This window comes from Elgaria multicarinata, chromosome 10, assembly GCF_023053635.1.
Source record: "Elgaria multicarinata webbii isolate HBS135686 ecotype San Diego chromosome 10, rElgMul1.1.pri, whole genome shotgun sequence".
Taxonomy (NCBI): domain Eukaryota; kingdom Metazoa; phylum Chordata; class Lepidosauria; order Squamata; family Anguidae; genus Elgaria; species Elgaria multicarinata.
In genome coordinates, this window is record NC_086180.1 from 3,893,661 (window position 1) to 3,918,061 (window position 24,401).

At 45.4% G+C, this 24,401-nt stretch overlaps 1 protein-coding gene across 2 annotated transcripts in view; it reads left to right on the forward strand.

The window, feature by feature from the left end:
* Positions 1 to 7,337: 7,337 nt before the first annotated feature.
* LOC134404860 (C-type lectin domain family 4 member F-like) overlaps positions 7,338 to 24,401 on the forward strand; it is a 41,716-nt gene continuing 24,652 nt past the window's right edge. For both annotated transcript variants that reach the window (XM_063135810.1, XM_063135811.1), the window contains exon 1: positions 7,338 to 7,376. In XM_063135810.1, the coding sequence (XP_062991880.1) occupies positions 7,364 to 7,376 (13 nt within the window). In that variant the 5' untranslated portion in view covers positions 7,338 to 7,363. The remainder of the gene's footprint in view (positions 7,377 to 24,401) is intronic.

Below are 24,401 nucleotides of genomic sequence, written 5' to 3' on the forward strand. Positions count from 1 at the left end.
TGGAAATGAAGATAGAACGAACACCAAAAGTTGCATTGCTGTCACTATTTGAAGAAGATTTTAAATGTAAAAAGGAAATTAAGGAACTGATAACGAATTTGTTGACTGCAGCAAGATTGATTGTAGCTAGGAACTGGAAGATTCAAGGGGAATATTCTATTGAAGAATGGTATAAAGAAGTATGGGATATAGCTATTAATGATAAATTGACAAGTAATATTAAATGGAGAAGAGGTATAGCTAAATCAAATGATTTTGAAGGAATTTGGAAACAGTTCCTAATATTTGTGTTTTCTAAAGGAAGTGGGAAACCACCAGCAGAAGAAAGTATGAGATTCTGGAATCAGGAATGAGATCCCGAGGTGGGGGGTGCACTTGTACGTTAATCTTGATTATGTTATTAAGATAAGATATTATGTATTCAACATTTCAACATTATGTAGTATGTTGTTGTTGTTGTTTTTATGTGAAATGTAAATGTGTATGTTTAAGTATTGTAGAAAAATAAAAATTTATAGGAAAAAAAAAAGGGCTGGAAACTTTACCTACAGAGGGTTAAGCCCTGGAAGAAGAAGAAGAAGAAATGGACATTTGCACAATCTCTGGATCCTCGATTCTCAACAGGTGTTAGACATTATTACTGGACTGTAAAATGTCATGGCCTCATGTCTCAACTGTGAATTGAATAATTGGCTGATGTAACAGAGTGCAATATACCTTGTATGAAAATGTATATAAAGTTGTACAGATTTAATGGTGGTGTGGGTGGATGCTGGATGGTGATGTTTTATATGCTGGAAGATTATGTACAGAAGACGTTATGCCTCAGTTAAACTTTACTGACAAAAGTTATACGTGTCGTGAGTATTATTTCTTCTCTGAGGGACAAGAGTTCAATATCCATCCAGAGGAATCAATCGCTGAAGCTGCTGTGTTATTGCTTAAATCTCCACTAAAGTCATTTCCTGACAGACTTCTCCGCTCATGGCTTGTGTGTTAGTCGCCCTGTTCAAGTTCTCTCTTCCTTTAGCCTTGTGGGCATTGATACAGGCAGGCAGCCAGCCGTCTCGCTCATCGTTAGAATGCCATTGTTTTCATTGGGTTTGATCCAATGAAAACATGTGGTGGTGGTGGCAGAGCCAGGTAAGCCCCCCTCCCCACCCCCAGGCCTGAGGCCTGACCCTCAGTTGAATGCATTTATTGATTTATTTATTACATTTCTATTAGGGGTGTGCACAGACCCCCCAATCCGCTTTGTGGCCTGATCCGGAAAATCCGGATCGGGCCCGATCCTCTTCGCGCCGCTCCGCCCGTCTCCCGCTCCGCTCCGCGGAGCGAGATCCAGCTTCGCCGCCGTCACTATATGGATGGCGGTGGCGGCGGCACAAGATAAACCACCCACCCACCCCGCCCCCTTACCTTCCTCCGTTGCAGGCTTCAATTGAGGGCCCGGTTGAAGCCGGAAGAGGCGGCTTCAACCGGGGCCTCAATTGAAGCCTGTGACGGAGGAAGGTAAGCGTCCCTCCTCCCTGCTCCCTTACCTGGTGCTGCTGCCGCCGCCACCGCATGGATGGCGGCACCAGCAGTGCCAGACTAGTCCCCCTCCCCCCCCACTTACCTGCAGGCGAAGCTCCGGATTGAGGCAATCCTCTTCGCCTAGATCCGCAGCCCCCCTGACTCTCTTTGCCTCCGCCTTTTCCGGAGGCGAATTAGGCCGCCTCGCTCCTGCTTCTCTGAACCGAAGAGAAGCGGAGCACATCCCTAATTTCTATACCACCCAATAACCAGGGCTCTCTGGGTGGTTCACAAAAATTAAAACCATTCGAAGCATAAAACAACACTATAAGCCAGTGCTGGACCACAATGGAGGCAGGTAAGGCCCCCCTCCCCCCAGGCCTGAGGCCTGGCCCTCAGTTGAATTTATTTATGTATTTATGTATTTATTACATTTCTATACTGCCCAATAGCCAGGGCTCTCTGGGCAGTTCACAAAAATTAAAACCATTCAAAGTATAAAACAACAGTATAAGCCAGCGCTGGACCACAACGGAAGCCCCCCTGCCCCCTGCCCCTTTACCTAGCTCCGCCACCGTCACTGCACGGACTGTGGCGCCAGTGCCAGGTAAGTCCCCCCCTACTTACCTGCCTCCGTTGCTTCCAAAATTGTGTAAACTTCCTTTTCTCTGTCCTGAATCTCCCACTAATCAGCTTCATGAGATGACCATGATGTATTATGAGGAAGGGAGAAAAATGTCTCCCTATCCACATTCTCCACACCATGCAGAATTTTGTACAGCTCTCATCTTCCCCCCCCCCAAAGTAAACAATCCCAGCTGTTGTAACTTTCCCTCACAGGACAGATTCTCCAGCCCCATGATCAATTCAGCTGCCATTTTCTGCAGTTTTTCTAACTTTACAATACCATTTTTTAGGTGTGACCAGAACTGTACGCATAGATTTGCATAAAGGCAATGTGAACTTAGCAGTTTTATTCCCAATTTCTTTCCTAGTTATGCCTAACATGAAGTCTGACTTCTTTTTTTTACAGCAGCTGCACAATGGGTTGACATTTTCATTTTCATTTTCATTGAGCTGTCCACCACAACCCCAAAATTTCTTTCTTGGTCTTTCACGAAACAAAATTTAAACCCATAAAGGGAAAGGAAAGGAACCTCTCATGAAAGCACTGAGTCATTTCTGACTCTTGGAGGGGTGCCAGCTTTCTCTGACGTTTTCTTGGAAGGCCTTATAGCGGGGTGGTTTGCCGTTGCCTTCCCCGGCCGTTGTTACCTTTCCCCCAGCTAACTGGGTACTTATTTTACCGACCTCGGGAGGATAGAAGGCTGAGTCGACCCGAGCCGGCTGCCTGAAACCAGCTTCCGCTGGGATCGAACTCAGGGCGTGGGGAGAGTTTCGGTTGCAGAAACTGCTGCTTTAATTCTTTAAAACACCTGGGTGAACAAGAAGGCCATAAGGATGGCACTAGGTGAATCTCTCTGGGAAGGCTGTTCCATAAGCAGGATGCCAGAACCAAAAAGGCCCTTTCCCTAGTGGCCACTTTTCTCAGGTTATCTGTCAGGGGTACTCAGAACATAGCTTCTGCAGAAAAACTTAAGTCATGGGTAGGTACACATTGGAAGAAGTCACATTCCTCATTTAGGGCCATTTAGAGCTTCAAAGGTTAAGCAAAACCACCAGCACCTTAAATTGGGACAAGAAATGGACTGGAAGCCAATGCAGACCTGTCTGACTATATTTAAATAGCTCAGACCTAGTTAGTAATCCTGCAATCCTATTCTGGACCAACTGCAGGTTCTGAGCCATTTTTTAAAGGCAGACCCAACCTATAATGCATTGCAAGAGTCTAAACAGAAGGTTAGAGCCTCGGTAACTGAACCCAAGCAATTTCGCCCAGAGGCAGCCCCATGGAGATCAGAGCACTCGTAGCCACACAGCTGCTACTTAAACATCTATGAGTAAGGATGCTGGGTCCAGAAGCCCTTCCAGGCTGCAGACTTGGGTCCTTGCTAGACCTACCGGATAATCCGGTTGGGAGTCGGGGCGATGGCGCGTTACAGCTAGCGTGCACCGTCGCCCTTTTCCACACGTAAGACGCGACGGGGCAAAGGAAAGCCCCGTCGCGTCCGCCATTTTTGTTTTGAATTAAAGGGCCATGTGCGCAGGAGCGCACCGCCAGAGAAGGTAGGTGTCTTTAAAAATAAATATAGGGTCTCCGCTCCCCCTGCCCCTGATTCCCCCCCACAATGCCTGATGCCCCCCTTGCCCGCTCGCTCCCCCGTCCTCCCCCGTCCACCATGCCTTGTCCCCCGTCCTTCTTTCCCCCCTCCCCGATGCCCTGTCCCCCATCCTTCTTCCCTCGTCCGCCATGCCCATGCCCGTGCCCGTCCTTCTTCCCCCATTCCCTGTCCACCATGCCCGTGCCTGTGCCCATCCTTCTTTCCACCCCTCTCTCCTGCCGGGTCTGGCCTTCCCCCCAGCCCCTATCTCCCCCCCCCGTGATTCCCCCCCCCCGGACCGATGGGCACAGCGCTCCTATGGAGCGCTGTGCCCAGTCCGTGGCTTCTCCCAGCTACTCGCAAGCGAGCAGCCGGGAAAAGCCATGGAAGTCGCTAGACTTTCCGCAGCCCCGGCCTTAGGCCAGGGCTGTAGAGAAGCCGAGCCATAAGGGAATCCGCTTATTCCGGCTTAAGGGAGGCGTTAGCCCAGCCTGACCCCGGGATCCTCAGAGCCCCCTCCCTCCTGCTACCAACTGTCTCTGCAGAGGCCACCAGTGAGGGAGGAAGCAGCAGCCAGGCACCTCTCCACCGTGCCTGGGTCCAGCTCCAGCTGAGAGCCCCTCCCTCCTGCTAAAAACTGTCACTGCAGAGGCCACCAGTGAGGGAGGAAGCAGCAGCCAGGCACCTCTCCACCGTGCCTGGGTCCAGCTCCAGCTGAGAGCCCCCTCCCTCCTGCTAAAAGATTAGATTGTATTGTAAGATTGTATTAGATTAGATTGTATTATTAGATTGTAAACCTATGCGGCAGAGTCTTGCTATTTACTGTTTTACTCTGTACAGCACCATGTACATTGATGATGCTATATAAATTAATAATAATAATAATAATAATAATAATAATAATAATAATAATAATAAAAACTGTCACTGCAGAGGCCACCAGTGAGGGAGGAAGCAGCAGCCAGGCACCTCTCCACCGTGCCTGGGTCCAGCTCCAGCTGAGAGCCCCCTCCCTCCTGCTACCAACTGTCTCTGGAGAGGCCACCAGTGAGGGAGGAAGCAGCAGCCAGGCACTTCTCCACCGTGCCTGGGTCCAGCTCCAGCTGAGAGCCCCCTCCCTCCTGCTGTCATCTGTAACTGCTGAACTTTACAACTAAGATTATAGTGCCTGAATTTGCTTTCCTTTCCCCCCTCCTCCTCCTCCCTCCCAATCCCCTTTCCTTTCGTGTCATGTCTTTTAGATTGTAAGCCTGTGGGCAAGGACTGTCAAGAAATACTTTTGTAAGCCGCCGTGAGAGCCTTTTTTGGCTGAATGGCGGCATAAAAATACTTAAATAAATAAATAAATAAATAAATAAACGCCTCGTCTAGCAACGGCCTTGGTCTTTCAAGTGGAGCACAACCACACAGAGAACAGGATAGACCTCTTTTTCCAGCCCAGTGCTCTTCAACATTTTTATTAATGATTTGAATGAGGAGATTCAGGGAAAACTTATCAAATTTGCAGATGACACAAAATTAGGTTGGATAGCTAATACCCAGGAAGACAGAAAAAAAACTTCAAAGTGATCTTGATAGGCTGGAGCATTGGGGATGAAAACAACAGAATGAAATTTAATAGAGATAAATGCCAAGTTCTACACCTAGGGAAAAGAAACCAAATGCACAGTTACATGATGGGGGATACTTGGCTCAGCAATACTACAAGTGAGAAGGATCTTGGAATTGTTGTAGATCACAAGCTGAATTTGAGCCAACAGTGTGATGTGGCTAGAAAAAAAACCAAATTCTATATAGTTTCTAATTTGTGTGAGGTACTGGTTCCCCTCTATTTGGCACTGCTTAGACTTCATCTTGAGTATTGTGTCCAGTTCTGGGTACCTCACTTGAAGAAGGACGCAGACAAGCAAGAGCGTGTTCAGAGGAGGGCAACCAGGATGATCAGGGGTCTGGAAACAAAGCCCTATGAAGAGAGACTGAAAGAACTGGGCATGTTTAGCCTGGAGAAGAGAAGATGGAGGGGAGACATGAGAGCACTCTTCAACTACTTGAAAGGTTGTCACACAGAGGAGGGCCAGGATCTCTTCTTGATCATCCCGGAGTACAGGACACAGAATAATGGGCTCAAGTTACAGGAAGCCAGATTCCAGCTGGACATCAGGAAAAACGTCCTGACTGTTAGAGCTGTACGACGATAGAACCAGTTACCGAGGGAGGTTGTGCGCTCTCCGACACTAGAAGCATTCAAGAGGCAGCTGGACAACCGTCCGTCAGGGATGCTTTAGGGTGGATTCCTGCATTGAGCAGGCGATTGGACTCAATGGCCTTATAGGCCCCTTTCAACTCTACTATTCTATGATACTATGATTCATATAAATCATTTTTTATATTTTCCATGTATCTGTATACTTCCCCCCCCCGTTTTGAGGTTATTTCCCCCCTTATCCGTCTTTGATCTCCCCCTCCCCATAGATTCCACTTTAAATCCCTGCAATGACTTTCCCTGATTTTGAAATGTGTTTATTTTTGCCAAGATCTTCTGTAAAAAAATTAATTGATTCGTATTCGGGCTATATACTGATTTCAATGTAATTGTTTCTTGATTATTGTATATCACCTCTATAAATATATACATATATATTTAGGTATATAGTATGACAGTGGAACCAATTACCTGGGGAGGTCGTGGGCTCTCCCACACTACAGGCCTTCAAGAGGCAGCTGGTATGCTTTAGGGTGGATTCCTGCATTGAGCGGGGGTTAGACTTGATGGCCTTAGAGGACCCGTTCCAACTGTACTACTCTTTGATTCTACTGGCTTAAAGCACTGCTGTTTTGTCTGGATTAAAAATCAGCTAGTTATCTTATTCACATCTAATCTAATATTACATCCATTCAGACACCCATTTCAAACTTTCACTGGTCCTTCAGATAAAAAGAAGAGAAGAGCTGGGTATTGTCCACATGTTGATGATGTCCAACCACAACTTCCTGGATAATCTCTACCAGCTGTTTTGTGTAGCTGTTAAATTAGGGTGACCTTATGGAAAGGAGGACCGGGCTCCTGTATGTTTAACAGTTGTATAGAAAAGGGAATTTCAGCCGGTATCATTTGCGTGCATGCAGCACCTGGTGAAATTCCCCCTGGAGATCCAGATTTGGTCTCTGGGACTGAAGTTCTGCGCCCTTCTCATTTTGTATGGTGCTGGCGCCTGGGAAGAATAACAGCATAGTTTGTAAGTCAGCAGGGTGTACTTCAGGGTATGGAATTTTCACATGGGCAGAAGAAAGACCCCTGGCTAACAAATTATCGGAACCAGGGCTGAACCCCGAACCGGATGGGTGTGACTTCCAGGCCTGTGCTCAGTCAGCACAGTAGGCAAGAGAAGCAAATGTTGCAACTTCAGGATATTCTTAACCACAAAACCCACATGTTTCTTGCTCTCAGTTTCAGAAAGCCAACATGAGGAATACCTCAGCAGCATGGCTGTAATATAAAAGCAATATTCCTGGTTGTAGAGGGAGCAGCTGATCAAGGAGAACGCAGCTTGAGAGCCATAATGTCCAAGGCTCTGGGCAAAGGCAAAAAGGTGGCCGAAGAGAACATCTATGAGAATTCTGTGAGGATGGAAGATAATGGTAAGGGCACTGTTGATGTTGTCGTTGTTGTTACTAATAAGAAATTTATCAAAACCAAAAAGAGGAAATCATTCAATTCAGGTCCAAAGAAGAGAGAAGCAGGTCCTCAGATTGCCAAAAGGTTTATTTCTACGAAGCCCGATGCGTTTCGGACACAGGAAACTGTTTTGCACCCTGAGGACCTGCTTCTCTCTTCTTTGGATAAGAAATGTATATCACATTTTCCCAAACGAAATAGAAGTTGCTCGACGTGGCTTACAAAATATAACAAGCATAATAACAATAACCAACCAAATATGACATTAACAAAAAGATCTGCTATTGCCAAAGCCAGACCTTGAGAATATCGATTTGAGTTCCTATCATTGTTATGACTCTTCCGTCTTACCCTCCCACTTACCACTTGCAGTTTACAGCTAAGCTAAAACATAAACTAGAACATACGAAACAATATTGTTAACTCTCCTTTTTACTTCCTCCTGCACGTTAGTTGCATATAGAAGCTAAAGCATTGCTCTAAACTAGGGGTGTGCACGGACCCCCTGCTCCGCTTCAATTCCAGATCCACCATTTTCGGATCGGGCCGCTTCGCCCCGCCCCCGCTCCACCCATTTCTGCTCTGCTCCGCTCGGAGCTCCGGATCCGGATCGGAGCTCTGTTTTTTTCCCCCATAGGGTTGCATTGAAAGTTAAAAAAGTAAACAACTTTTTTTCTGTTCAAGTTAGAAACCTCACGTTTGGCACCATGACAGCTCATGGACGTATACACACGCATGCCAAGTTTCAAGGCAATCAGATCATCCCCTGATTTTTGGGGAATTTATGAAAATCGGGCACCCCATTCAGACCCCTTAAGATAGCTCCGCCAATTTGCATGTTAGAAACCTCAAACTTGGCACAATGAAAGCTTATCCATGTGTCCACACGCACGCCAAGTTTCAAGGCAATCCCATCATCCCCTGATTTTTGGGGAATTTTTGAAAATCGGGCACCCCATTCACACCCCTTTCCATAGCTCCGTCAATTTGCATGTTAGAAACCTCAAACTCGGCACCAGGACAGCTTATCCATGTGTCCACATGGACGCCCAGACTCAAAGCAGTCCCATCATCCCCTGATTTTTGGGGAATTTATGAAAATCCAACACCCCTTTCCATAGCTCCGTCAATTTGCACGTTAAAAAAAAATCTCAAACTCACCACCATGAAAGCTTATCCAGGGATACATACGCACGCCGAGACTCAAGGCAGTCCCATCATCCCCTGTTTTTTGGCGGGGCTTAAACCTGCAATATTTGGAATTTCCAAAACTCCAAGTGAGCGCAGGAAGGACTTCTCCCCTGAGTCAAAGCCACACACACACAACATCCCTGCGAGGCGGGCAGGGGAGGAGGGAGGGAAGGCAGGCAGGCATGCAGCTGGCATTTCTGGGGGCATAAGGAAGTGAGCCAAGGATAAGCCAGTAATGCATATAAAATGGAATAAATAAATAAATAAACAAAGGAGGGGTGGAATTAAAAGCAGCAGTGTTGCTGAATAAACAACAAGAAGAACTTTTTTAAAAAGGCTATATCTGTCTTTTACCAGTAATAGGGGGACGTGCCCAGAGGAGAGGGAAGCAGCTGCCAGTTCAGCTCATGAAAGCCATTGCTTCACCAACAGCTCTGAGAAGTAAACGCTCACTTCAACTCATAATAGGCATTGCTCCACCACTAAGAAGTAAACGCTCACTTCAACTCATGATAGGCATTGCTCCACCGGGTTACTCTCTTTGGAAGGCTCTGATGGCCCTCCAAGTACAGGAGAGAGTGGGGGCACGTCCACAATGAGATGCCCTAGGGGAGCTCATCCACTTGCACCACATCTTTTCAGTTGTTCCCCAAAGTTAGGGTGGGTAGCAGTGCTGTGTTTCTATCTCTTATTATTGGCTTAGTATGTGATTTCAGGTTGTGTTTGTGCATTTGCTGGGGCTACTGTGTTAAAAAACACTGGGAAAAGTCCGTTCAGATTAAGAAAGAGAAGTTTCCCAGAATCCCAAGTTACCCATTTTGCCTATCCCCTCCTCCAACTTTGGGATCATGTGATCATGACCGGGAGCTGACTCTGCCCCTCAGCCCTTTGAAAAAGGTATTTTTCCCGCCGATTTTTAAAAAAAATCTAGCGCGCGACCCACACGACGCAGAGAGGTGGGAGTAGTCTCAAAATGACCCCCATCCACGACTCTCTGAGCACAAGAATTTTCAGAACGATAGCTTAAAAAACAACCCAGTTATCCCCAATTCTTTTCCGCAATGCAATCCTATGGGCGAAAACCGCCGTTTGACCCGCGCTGTCCGTTTGTTTACCCGATTTTTAAAAAATTCTAGCACGCGACCTGCACGACGCAGAGAGGTGAGAGTAGTCTTAAAATGACCCCCATCTACGACTCTCTGAGCACAAGAATTTTCAGAACGATAGCTTCAAAAACAACCCAGTTATCCGCGATTATTTCCCGCAATGCAATCCTATGGGCGAAATGTTTTCAAGATGGCGATCAGAGCGCTCCGCGGAAAGAGAAGTGCTCCGAAAATGGGCGCTTCTCTTCGCCTTGCTTCTAGGGGTCCGCGGTCCGCTTCTACTCCGCCTCTGGGTAAGGCGGAGCAGGCCAATTCGCTACTGCTTCTACGCTCCTAATCGGAGCGGAGCACATGCCTACTCTAAACAAGTAATGGATTGCATTCAGTTAAGGAAAGAAACTAGGGTGAAAGGAACAATCAAGGCCATGAAAATAATTCTAAGTTTCATTTTCAAAAATAATTCTAAGTTCAGAAAAGTCCAGTCTCAGACTAATTCTAAGTCCTAAAGTCTATGAGTCTAAGGCCACAGCTAGACCTAAGGTTTATCCTGGGATCATCCAGGGTTCGCCCCTGCCTGAGCACTGGATCTCCTGTGTGTCACCTAGATGAACAGGTTTGACCCCTGGATGATCCAGGGATAAACCTTAGGTCTAGCTATGGCCTTTGGAGGCCTATAGTTGCCCAAATCCCTGGGTCTGGTGGCAGGAAGAGTGAAGTGAGGCAGCAGGCCACATGAGTTCTTACTACCTGAGCTTTTATACACTTGCTCTGGTCAAAGTTGGGCTCCCCAATTATGAACCAATCAAAATGGTGTGTGTGGATGTGTCTGGGTGTGGGTGTGGGTGTGGTTAGACCACCCACTCACCAATCAAACATAAGGTGTTTTTATCTATCCCCCACAATTTCATGTTTTATGCCCATGTGTTTTGAGGAACATCTTTGGTACTACTACTCTGGTACTACTACAAGGTCTTGTACGGCCCTTCCAACTCTGCTATTCTATGATTCTGTGATTCTGCTAATGAGTTAATGCAATGTGTTATACATGGGGCTGCCTTTGAAAACAGTCCAGAAACTTCATCTGGTACAAAACAGGGCAGCATGTTTACTTATAGGGACTGGCCAACGAGACCACATCACGCCAGTCCTTTTCCAACTTCACTAGCTGCCAGTCCAGGTCCAGGCCCGATTCAAAGTGCTGGTACTAACATTCAAAGCCCTAAATGGCTCGGGGCCAGGTTATTTGAAGGAATGCCCCCTCCCATATGTACCTGCCTGAACCCTAAGGTCATCCACAGGGGTCCTTCTCCGTGAGCCCCTGCCAAAGGAAATGAGGCAGGTGGCTACCAGGAGGAGGGCCTTCACCCCGGCTGTAGAATGAGCTCCCTAAGGAGGTTCGCCTAGCACCTACGCTATATTCTTTCAGATGCCAGGTGAAGACCTTTTTATTCTCTGAGCATTTTAACAGTCTATAAATTTAATTTTAACTTTGCTGTTTTAACTTTGTATTTTAAATTTGTATGTCTGCTCTGCTGCTGATTATATCCTGGTTGTGCTTTTATATTGTATTTTATGTCATGTTCTTCTGCTGTTTGTTTTATACATCGAATGGTTTTAATTCTTGTAAACCACCCAGAGAGCTTCGGCTCTTGGGTGGTATAAAAATGCAATCAATCAATCAATCAATGATTTAAACTTTCCTAAAATATGAGTAAAGGTCTGCCATCTGGGCATCTCCTTTGAACTCATGGCTTTCTTACTCTGAAGGCCTCCAGCTATGTGTTCAGCCAGCCACCACTCCTATCACTTTTGGCCAGGGTGCTGATGGTGTGGTGATGGGAGTTGTAATTCCATACATCTGGAGAACAACAGGTTGGGAAGAGCTGGTTTATACTGACTGGAATTGAGTCTTGGACAGGAGTCTTTCTTAGCCCTACCTGGAGATGCCATAGATTGAACCTGGGACCAATGGCTGATTGGAGGGCATTCCCAAAGGAACTCTGAATACTACGGCAGTGCTCTCAAAGGCATGGTGTGCTGATAAAGGAGAAGGGTCCTCTGGGCACATGCATATTGTGACTAGCCATAGCCAGTCACTTCCCATCTAGAATTAGGAATACAAGGATTTACAGTTCAGAAGATGCATCTGCTGGGCAAATCACCGCAGCTATTTTTAGATGTTATTTAAGCACTTGGGCTTTGATGAACTTAAGCCAGAAATCGAAGTGTGAAAGGTTCTCTCTAGCAGAGTCATGGGACCAAAGAACCCCAGAGAGCTCTAAACAAATATGATACACCAATGCACGCAGAGCTGAAGTCTCCAGAAGTTGCCTTCGAATGAATCAGCCCATAGAATCATAGAATCATAGAATCATAGAATCGCAGAGTTGGAAGGGGCCTACAAGGCCATCGAGTCCAACCCCCTGCTCAGTGCAGGAATCCACCCTAAAGCATCCCTGACAGATGCTTGTCCAGCTGCCTCTTGAAGGCCTCTAGTGTGGGAGAGCCCACAACCTCCCTAGGTAACTGATTCCATTGTCGTACTGCTCTAACAGTCAGGAAGTTTTTCCTGATGTCCAGCTGGAATCTGGCTTCCTTTAACTTCAGCCCATTATTTTGTGTCCTGCACTCTGTGATGATTGAGAAGAGATCCTGGCACTCCTCTGTGTGACAACCTTTCAAGTCCTTGAAGAGTGCTCTCATGTCTCCCCTCAATCTTCTTTTTTCCAGGCTAAACATGCCCAGTTCTTTCAGGCCATAGCTAGACCTAAGGTTTATCCCTGGATCGTGCAGGGGTCAAACCTGTTCATCTAGGTGACACACAGGGGATCCAGTGCTCAAGCAGGGGCAAACCCTGGATGATCCCAGGATAAACCTTAGGTCTAGCTGTGGCCTCAGTCTCTCTTCATAGGGCTTTGTTTCCAGACCCCTGATCATCCTGGTTGCCCTCCTCTGAGCACGCTCCAGATTGTCTGCATCCTTCTTGAATTGTGGAGCCCAGAACTGGACGCAATACTCTAGATGAGGCCTAACCAGGGCCAAATAGAGAGGAACCAGTACCTCACGCGATTTGGAAGCTATACTTCTATTAATGCAACCCAAAATAGCATTTGCCTTTCTTGCAGCCATATCGTACTGTTGGCTTATATTCATCTTGTAATCTACAACAATTCCAAAATCCTTCTCTTTGTAGTATTGCTGAGCCAAGTATCCCCCATCTTGTAATTGTGCCTTTGGTTTCTATTTCCTAAATGTAGAACTTGGCATTTATCCCTATTAAATTTCATTCTGTTGTTTTCAGCCCAGTGTTCCAGCCTATCAAGATCACTTTGATGTTTGTTTCTGTTTTCCAGGGTATTAGCTATCTCACCCAATTTTGTGTCATCTGCAAATTTGATAAGTGTTCCCTGCACCTCCTCGTCCAAATCATTAATAAAAATGTTGAAGAGAACTGGGCCCAGGACTGAGCCCTGTGGTACCTCACTCGTTACCTCCCTCCAGTTTGAGAAGGTACCGTTGATAAGCACTCTTTGAGTCCGATTCTGTAGCCAACTGTGAATCCACCTAATAGTTGTTCCATCTAGCCCACTTTTAGCTAGTTTGTTAATCAGGATGTCATGTAGTACTTTGTCAAAAGCTTTGCTGAAGTCAAGATATATGACGTCCACAGCGTTCCCACGGTCCACAAGGGAGGTTACCTGATCAAAAAAATACAGGTAATTTTGCACTTACCTGTAGCTTTTTTAAAAAAAAATGGCCACCTTGACTCACGCCACATCCCTCCTCCCATTCCAGATATCACACTAGACATTTGGGCACATGGGACGATCCCAGAAGGAGGTAAGTCCAGGATCGCCCCCTCCCTCTACACCTGTATGATGTAGAAAGGACCAAACTCTGTAACTAATGCCAGCTTGGACCACCTGACTTCCATGAGTCATGTAGTCCAGAATTCCATTCTGTTCTTTACGTGTGAAATTCTAAATGATTCGATTTCCCATTTTACAAACCAAACTCTTTAAAAGCTGGTCCTCAGATTTAAACATTCTTGTTCCTACCTGCTTGCTTAAACTAGGGTGATCATATTTTGGAAACCAAAAAGGAGGACAACATGGCCTCCCCTAAGGGGGCATGCACACCAACATGCCCAGCCCACCCAAACATGGCCTTCGTCACATGTCTGATTTCACAGCACACAAGACAAGCCTGTTCTACGTAACATCTTAATGTTAAAATCACTGGAATAAAGAAAAAGTGAGACATTCAATGTATCAGAAATAAACTTCATTCATTCCTACTTTTGCAGCTTTTGCTGTACTTTGAAGCTTTTGCTATACACTGATACAGTTTCCCTTTCCCTCAAATATCTTTTCTGACTGCAAGTCCTTTACTGGATGAACATAGGCCTTACCTAGACCTAAGGTTTATCTTGGGATTGTCCCTGGGTCATTCCTGCCTGGTCCCGGGTTATCCTGTGTGTCATTTACATGAACAGGGATGACCCCAGGACGATCCTGGGATAAACCTTAGGTCTAGCTAAGGCCATAGTCTCACCTTTCCTAACATTTAACACTCTTTCCCCATCACCTTTCTCATATCTATACTCACACATTCAGCATATTGCTACCACTGAACAAATGAAGTAATTGACAAGTACAGAAAAATCTAGTACAACAAACCAGCAAGCAATCATTCAGTAAGAGAATAAACTACTGTTCCCCTGAAAACATTAGCCATGGTACAAAATGGATTAAAGGTTAGCACCTTTTAGCTTGTTTCAACTTCAACCAGACATAACAGTCAAAAACAACCAAGAAAAATACACCTACCACACTGACATAGCAATACCTAATGACAAAAATGTTGCAGAAAAGGACAAAAGAGAAAAATATACACCACTGGCTATGGAAGTTAAAGAACTATGGCAACAGGAAAAAGTTACAATTATTCGTTAGTGACATCAGTCACCAGCATCACATCATTTTTTTTCTACAGAAACCCTTCAGAAATTAGGTCTACGAACATCCAGAAAGCAGTTATACTTAAAACATGTTCAATAGTCAAGAAATTTCTGAATCAGTAAAAGACAGCATGCATGACTTGGCAAAACCCATCATGTTCATCAAGAAAAACCACCTCAAGCAAGAAAAGATAGATAGATAGATAGATAGATAGATAGATAGATAGACAGATAGATAGATGATGGCAATCCTGTTAATTATTTTAAAGGTTTTTAAGATGAACAATTATCAGCCATTGTTATAAAATATATGTCATGCCAATTACATCAAATTAATTGGAAAGGAAGGTCTATGGGCCTAAAATGCATGATTTAATAGGAATATCACCTCCAAATCATCCCCCCAACTCACAAAAAACTACACACACACACACACACACACACACACACACTGCAAACATGCATCCATTCATAGTAAAACAACCAGGCATCCCATTCACACATCAATACACTCACACTGCCAGCATACGTGTGCGCGCGCACACACTCATTCAGGATTGCCCACTCCAAAAAATACGCACGCACACCTCCATTCACTCAAACACCACATTCACCCACTCTCTCTCTCTCTCTCTCACACACACACACACACATACACCTCAGTCTTATCTCCTATTTGCTGCTGCTTCTCCTCCTCCTCCCCCTCCTCTTTCTTCTTCTCCTCCTCGGCTGGCAATTGCACCAGCCCAGGAGGAGAGGGCTAGATCAGTGCTGGGGGGGGGGGTGCTGGAGGACCTGTTCCTGGAAGTCCGGGAATGGGTCCTCCAGTCCTCCCAGCGCCGATATTGGCCTTTTGCTGGGCTGGCATGATAGCGCCGACCCATCGGTGCTGGGGCAGGGCTGGAGGACCCATTCCCGGAAGTGTGGGAACAGGTCCTGTAGCTCTCCCAGGGCTGAGATAGGCCTTTTGCTGGGCTGGCACAATGGCACCAGCCCAGCAGAAGGCTAGATCGGCACTGGGGGGCAGGGCTGGAGAACCCATTCCCAGAAGTGCTGGAACAGGTCCTGCTGCCCTCCCAGGGCTGAGATAGGCCTTTTGCTGGGCTGGTGCAATGGTACCAGCCCTGCAGAAGGCTAGTTGGCACTGGGAGCAAAGCTGGAGGACCCATTCCCGGAAGTATGGGAACAGGTACACCAGCCCTCCCAGGGCCAAGATCATCATTTTGCTGGGCTGGTGCAATGGCGCCAGCCCAGCAGAAAGCTAGATTGGCACTGGGGGCAGGGCTGGAGGATGTGTTTCTGGACAATCCAGAAACACATCCTCCAAGCCCTTACCCCATGCCAATCTGGGCATTTTCTTGGCCTGTGCAATGGCATTGGCCAAGACAAAAGGGAGGTAGCTAAGGGAGGTAGCTTCTCTCCATTTGCCCCCTTCAGGAAAAAGGGATTGCAGTCATGAAGATCCTTGGGGAATAAACCCAACGGCCCTTCCCATAAGCAAATTCTAATGTGGTGTAGTGGCTAAAGTGTCAGACTGGGAGTCGGGAGATCCGGGTTCTAGTCCCCACTTGGCCATGGAAACCCACTGGGTGACTTTGAGCCAGTCACAGACGCTCAGCCCAACCCACCTCACAAGGTTGTTGTTGTGAGGATAAAGTGGAGAGGAGAAGGATTATGTATGCCACCTTGGGTTCCTTGGAGGAAAAAAGGTGGGATATAAACGCAATAATAAATAAAATTAAATAAAACGCTGGGGGATGGGAAACTGGTGCGTGGGGCAAAAAAGAATATATGCTTAAGTCAGGAAAATATCTTGAGCCAGTCCTGGTCATTGAAACTGAAGGAATTGCTAGCTAAGAAAAAGATAGATCAACATGATGAGGAGACTGATGCAAGACAGGGTTTTTGGGGTTTTGTTTTTTTATTTTGTTTTTTCTTTCGTTTTTGGTTTTTCACAAGAAATGGTTTGGTCATCTTTCTAGTTCCCCTTTTGTGATTTCTATTTTTTAAAAAACAAACACTGAATACGTGGGGGAAATACTAATAATATAACTTATTTCCCCAAATCTGAAACTTCCCTTTGCTCGTCAGTGAAGCAAAACTTTCCTCAAATTGAAGGTAGAAAGCTGGCAAGCACACATTATATCAGGCACCCTCCAGATGTGTTAGACTACAACCCCCATCATACCCAGCTGGTATGTCAGCTGGGGATAATGACAGTTGTAGTCCAACCCATCTAGAGTGCATCTGACTTGGGAAGACCACCTTTCCCCATCAGTCCCCTGGCTTCTGGGCACAACCGACAGTGCTGCTGTTGTTGTGTTATCTCAGATTGTTTCCAGATGAAGCATAGAATCATAGAATCATAGAATAGCAGAGTTGGAAGGGGCCTACAAGGCCATCGAGTCCAACCCCCTGCTCAATGCAGGAATCCACCCTAAAGCATCCCTGACAGATGCTTGTCCAGCTGCCTCTTGAAGGCCTCTAGTGTGGGGGAGCCCACCACCTCCCCAGGCAACTGATTCCATTGTCATACATTATTTACGCCTTGCCCCCACACCCTAAATCCAGCTCAGCTCACATGTTCCTCCCTCCTTCTCTTCCCCTGACCTCAAAGAAGGCCAAGAGCAGGCCTGTGTTAAGAGCCCTGCCAACAAACTTATACTAACCCTGTTAATTGGTCCATTATCCTAGCAAACTTTTTGTGGAGCCTGAATTGCATCATCCACTTTCGACAGGCAATAGGGGGTGTCCAAATGGGCAGCCATTGCAAAAGTTGTGCCTCCTGGAGAGTATGAAGCTGGAAATATGGCAAAGACTGGGGGGGAAAGGAGATAAGTGGCCTGCTCATGTGCCATTGGGAACACTGCCCGCCTCCAAACTGTTCATTTTTGTAATATAATTGGCCTGAGGGGCAAGAAAACTTCAACTAGTGCAAAATATGGTAGCCAGGTTGGTCACCAGTACACCTAGGGGTAACCATATTACACCAGCCTTAAAATCATTGCACTGGCTCCAAATTAGTTTCCAGGCAAAGTATCAAGTGTTGGTTATTACCTTTAATGCCCTACATGGTTTGGGTTGCGGGATCGTCTTCTCCCGTACAATCTGCCATACATCACTGCCACAGGATGTGGTGATGGCCACCAGTATGGATGGCTTCAAAAGGGGGTTGGATAAATTCCTGGAGGCAAAAGCTATCCATGGCTACTAGCCCTGATGGTTGTGTGCTATCTCCAGTATTCGAGGCATTGAGCCTGTGTGCACCAGTTGCTGGGGAACATGGGTGGGAGGGTGCTGTTGCACCATGTCCTGCTTGTTCATCCCTGGCCAATGGCTGGCTGGCCACTGTGTGAACAGAGTGCTGGACTAGATGGACCCTTGGTCTGATCCAGCATCAGGGCACTTCTTATGTTCTTATGTTCTGAATCTGCCCCGCACACACAGGTCCTCTGGGGAGAACTTACTTCAGTCAGCCAAAGCTAGGCTGACAACTGTTACCCAGAGGACCTTCTCTTCTGCCACTCCCAAAATGTTTGAAGGACCAGCTTCATTTTCAGGGTCAGCATCGAGCTGCCTGTCTATCTGCTGAAAGGACCTCTCAAGAGTGGTTCCCTGCATCAGACAGGCAAGGGATTGAATGGCAGGTCCAGTCAAATGCCCAGGTTGAAGACATGACCTGAAACAGCTTCATCCATGCCACAAGCCTATGATGAAGCCAAAACCAAACAGCCATCCTGGCAAGAGCTAGGTATGGATTTGCGTATACTGGCAAGCACTAACGACTAGGGGTGTGCACAGACCCCCCACTCCGCCCACTTCCGCTCCGCTCCGCTCGGAGCTCCAGATCCGGATCGGAGCTCCGTTTTCCCCCCCCCCCCATAGGCTTGCATTGAAAGCTAAAAATTATACAACTTTTTTTCTGTTCAAGTTAGAAACCTCACATTTGGCACCATGACACCTCATGGGGGTATACACATGCACGCCAAGTTTCAAAGCAATCCCATCATCCCCTGATTTTTGGGGAATTTTTGAAAATCGGGCACCCCATTCACACCCCTTTCCATAGCTCCATCAATTTGCAGGTTAGAAACCTCAAACTCGCCACCATGAAAGCTTATCCAGGGATACATAAGCACGCCGAGACTCAAGGCAGTCCCATCATCCCCTGATTTTTGGGGAATTTATGAAAATCCAACACCCCTTTCCATAGCTCCGTCAATTTTGCACGTTAAAAAAAAACCTCAAACTCACCACCATGACAGCTTATCCAGGGATACATACGCACGCCGAGACTCAAGGCAGTCCCATCATCCCCTGTTTTTTGGCGGGGCTTAAACCTGCAAAATTTGGAACTTCCAAAACTCCAAGTGAGCGCAGGAAGGACTTCTCCCCTGAGTCAAAGCCACACACACACAACATCCCTGCGAGGTGGGCAGGGGAGGAGGGAGGGAAGGCAGGCAGGCATGCAGCTGGCATTTCTGGGGGCATAAGGAAGTGAGCCAAGGATAAGCCAGTAATGCATATAAAATGGAATAAATCAATAAATAAACAAAGGAGGGGTGGAATTAAAAGCAGCAGTGTTGCTCAATAAACAACAAGAAGAATTTTTTTAAAAAGGCTATATCTGTCTTTTACCAGCAATAGGGGGACATGCCCGGGGGAGGGGGAAGCAGCTGCCAGTTCAACTCAAGACAGCCACCAACAGCTCTGAGATTAAGAAGTAAACGCTCACTTCAACTCATAACAGGCATCGCTCCACCACTAAGAAGTAAACGCTCACTTCGACTCATAATAGGCATTGCTCCACCGGGTTACTCTCTTTGGAAGGCTCTAATGGCCTTCCAGTGCAGGAGAGAGTGGGGGCATGTCCACGATGAGATGCCCTAGGGGAGCTCATCCCCTTGCACCACATCTTTTCAGTTGTTCCCCAAAGTTAGGGTGGGTAGCAGTGCTGTGTTTCTATCTCTTATTCTTGGCTTAGTATATGATTTCAGGTTGTGTTTGTGCATTTGGTGGGGCTACTGTTTTAAAAAACACTGGGAAAAGCCCGTTCAGATGAAGAAAGAGAACTTTCCCAGAATCCCAAGTTACCCGTTTTGCCTATGCCCTCCTCTAACTTTGGGATCATGTGATCATGACCGGGAGCTGACTCTGCCCCTCAGCCCTTTGAAAAAGGTATTTTTCCCGCCGATTTTTTAAAAACTTCTAGCGCGCGACCCGCACCACGCAGAAAGTTGAGAGTAGTCTCAAAATGACCCCCATCCACGACTCTCTGTGCACAAGAATTTTCAGAACGATAGCTTAAAAACCAACCCAGTTATGCCCGAGTCTTTCCCTCAATGCAATCCTATGGGCGAAAAGCCGAAAACGCCGTTTGAGCCGTGCGGTTGACCCGATTTTCAAAAAATTATAGCATGCAACCCGCACGATGCAGAGAGGTGAGAGTGGTCTCAAAATGACCCCCATCCACGACTCTCTGAGCACAAGAATTTCCAGAACGATAGCTTCAAAAACAACCTAGTTATGCGCGATTATTTGCCGCAATGCAATCCTATGGCGAAATGCTTTCAAGATGGCGACCGGAGTGCTCCGCCTGAACTAGGAGCTCCGAAAAATGGTCGCTTCTCTTCGCCTTGCTTCTAGGGGTCCGCGGTCCGCTCCTACTACGCCACTGGGTAAGGCGGAGCAGGCCAATCCGCTACTGCTTCTACGCTCCTAATCGGAGCGGATCACACCCCTACTAACGACTTGTACAGAAAGTTGTTAAAGAAGCTTGTTATATTACCAACATCTCCATGGAGATCCTACATGCAATAGTCAAGGCCCATGGCTCCTTTAGAGAGCTGGTTTGGACTGAAACCCAGAGTGAATGCACTGCCCTACTGGCTTTGCAGACACCATCCTCCCCTGGTCAAGGCTTGAGAGGAAACCTAGATCTTGACAGCCCTAAAGAAACTGCAGACACTTCAGCCTTTCAGAGGAGGCAATAGGGAGGCTCTTGTGCAACAATCTATGCATTTCTAATTTACTCTTATTTTTGTGAGCCACCCTGAGAACTTGGTTATAGAGTAGCATAAACATAAAAAAAACAAAAATAGGTTCTGCTGTATTCATGGCATTTCCTGAACTGTCTTTGGAAGGGGATGGGGCGGAGAACTGAAATCAGCCATTTCGTTTTCAGCAGAATGTTTAAAGCTGCAGTTATTCTGGTTGTGCACTGCACAACACAAGCCCTTTCAGCAATATTGGCTATCTATATTTATTTATTTATTACATTTTTATACCGCCCAATAGCCGAAGCTCTCTGGGCGGTTCACAAAAATTAAAACCATAATAAAACAACCAACAGTCTAAAAACACAAATACAAAATATAGTGTAAAAAGTAGGGGTGTGATCCGCTCCGATTAGGAGCGTAGAAGCAGTAGCGGATTGGCCTGCTCCGCCTTACCCAGAGGCGGAGTAGGAGCGGACCGCGGACCCCTAGAAGCAAGGCGAAGAGAAGCGGCCATTTTTCGGAGCTCCTAGTTCAGGCGGAGCGCTCCGGTCGCCATCTTGAAAACATTTCGCCATAGGATTGCATTGCGGCAAATAATCGCGCATAACTAGGTTGTTTTTGAAGCTATCGTTCTGGAAATTCTTGTGCTCAGAGAGTCGTGGATGGGGGTCATTTTGAGACCACTCTCACCTCTCTGCGTTGTGTGGGTCGTGTGCTATATTTTTTTGAAAATCGGGTCAACCGCGCGGCTCAAACGGCGTTTTCGGCTTTTCGCCCATAGGATTGCATTGAGGGAAAGAATCGGGGATAACTGGGGGGGGGTTTAAGCTATCGTTCTGAAAATTCTTGTGCACAGAGAGTCGTGGATGGGGGTCATTTTGAGACTACTCTCAACTTTCTGCGTCCTGTGGTTCTTGTGCAATATTTTTTAAAAAATCGGGGTTTGGGGTTTTTTGGGTTTTTTTGGAAGCGATGACAGGCACATTCAACTCCCAATCCTGATGAGAATTGATCTCCTCAGAAAGCATCATCCTCCAATCCCAGCGTTGGAGGGGGGACTAAGGCAGACCCACCCTGAGAACTTTCTGTTTTGTGTCTCTTTGTGGGTTGGCGTTCGTGGAGGGAACACTTAGTTAGTTAGTGCTCCTGCTTTGGACTTTGGAGATAGAGTAGGATAGATTTAGTTTGGCGCGTGTGTGTGTGTTTGTTTGCTTCTTTCTGACTTATAGCTTAGTTTGCCCTGTGTTTTTCCCTTACTTTGATTTAATATAAACTTTATTTTTAAATTTTGGAGTGTGTGTTTGGTGGGTTGGGTTGGTTGCCCCCCCCCCTGACTGTTCTGCTTTTGTGAAAGCTTTCTTTTGAAAGCATACACACACTTCTTGTCCCATTTCCCTACATTTATTAGTAATATTCTTAAACATATTTTATTATATTCTTTTACATAGTCTTAGTAGTATATTAGTATCTCATACTTATTATTAGTAGTATTCATATTTTATTCTTCTTATACATATTAGTAGTAGTGTTTGGTTGGTTCTTTCCCCCCCTCCCCTCTCTTAAATCCTGATTGTGTTTCCTTCTATCTTCTATATACCAAAAAATACCAAAAAATACCAAAAAAAAATTATTCTCTTTTTCTTCTCTGTGTAACTTGGACTGAGTGGGCTGCTAGTAGTGTATATATTAGTATATTCTTAGTAGTATAATATTTTATTCTTTTTATACAGCATACACACTTCTTGTCCCATTTCCCTACATTTATTAGTAATATTCTTAAACATATTATTAGATATTCTTAGTAGTATATATATTAGTATATTCTTAGTTGACGTGGTAAGTATAGTAATGCACTTTTTAAAGCTAGTGCAGAATGCAACTCACACAAGCAGAGTTTTTCAGGAAGTCCAGTGTCAAAACAAAGAAGCTGATCTCAAGATGAAAGACCACACAGACAAAGATCAGTAGTGCTCAACTAAGTCCTTTACTGTGCAGTATCATTACAGCATGGCAGTGCAGCAGTAGATATTTACATCAATATACACAATGACTTTTACTCTAAACCTAACCCTTCTTCTCCACACTATCCATAGTCCATATTCTTCTTTATAGTCCTTTGAGCCAATCAGTTAGTGGCTTTCTTACCATGTGGTATTATTACATCAGCTTTACCACACTCTTTGTGAGTCAGCAAACCATTCCAGCTGCTCTTAATTAGTCACCTAACTGTAGGTGCAATAATCACTTTGGCCATGAAAATACCACCAGCTAATCTGGATTTCTCCTTATGTGTCATAATGGCAGAAAAACCTCTAGTCACTTTTTGGCTCACTCACCCAGAAACCTGACACCCCTCCTTTTTTCTGTACATTTGCACACTTATGCAACCTGCTCAGCCATGCCAAGCTGTTTGACAAATTTTCTGTGCTTCAATACTGTTAGGGGTTTTGTCATGATGTCTGCAGTGTTATCCTCGCTTGCACAATAAGTTAAATCAATTAACCCCTCTTGTACAGCCTGTCTAACATTGCAGTATCTGATATCTGTATGTTTACTTCTAGTGTTAACTCTTTCAGAGTGTGCCATCTGAATACATGTTTGATTGTCTTCAAAAACTGTCACTGGATATTCTACATCCAATCCAAAATCTTTTAGCAATTGCACAAACCAAATCATTTCAGTGCACAATTCTGAGACTGCAGCAAATTCAGCTTCAGAAGTTGATAATGCTACCACATTTTGTTTTCTAGTTTTCCAACTAATTAATACATTTGCATATTTAATAACAAAACCTGAAGTTGATTTTCTATCCTGAAAATCTCCCGCCCAGTCGCTGTCTGAAAAACATTGAAAAAACAGTTGCTCTGTGGGCTTGATCATCAGAGCTGTGTCAATAGTTCCTTTTAAATATCTTAAGATTCTTTTTACACCTTGCCAGGCACTGTAAGTAGGTTTTGATGAGAACCTACTTAAAATACCCACTGCATTCGCAATATCTGGTCTAGACCACTGTGCCAAATATAACAAACTTCCAATTGCAGATTGATACAAATCTGTTTCCTCAAATTCTGCATCATTACTGTTGCAAACAAAACCTGATATCATTGGTGTCTTTACAGGTTTACTTTTTTCCATGTTGTATTTGGCTAACAGGTTTTTTATCTTTTGCTTTTGGCTTATCACATAAGCCCCTTCTTTCTTTGAAACTTCCACCCCAAGATACTCTTTCATTTTTCCCAAATTCTTTAACTTGAAGTGCTTGCCCAATTGTTTCTCAAATCTTTCCATTTGATCTTTTGTTTTGGCCACTAAACAAATATCATCAACAAATATTAACAACCATATTTGTTCCTCGTTTTCATTTCTAGTATACAAGCATGAATCTGCCCTGCTATTTTTGAACCTCATAGATTCAAGAACCCCATGTAAGCATTTGTTCCAATTTCTGGCAGATTGCTTCAGTCCATAAATTGCCTTGTTGAGTTTGTATACTAAACCTGGTGTTGGGCTTTCATAACCAGGGACCTGCGCCATATAAATGTCTTCTTTCAAATCAGCATTTAGATAAGCTGTTTCTATGTCAAAGTGATATACTTCACATTTTTTAATTGCTGCAACCGTTAAAGCTAGCCTCATCGATTCAGGCCTGGTTGTAGGACTAAACGTTTCATCATAATGAATGTTCTTCCTTTGTGTAAATCCCTGTGCCACGAGTCTGGCTTTATATTTTGT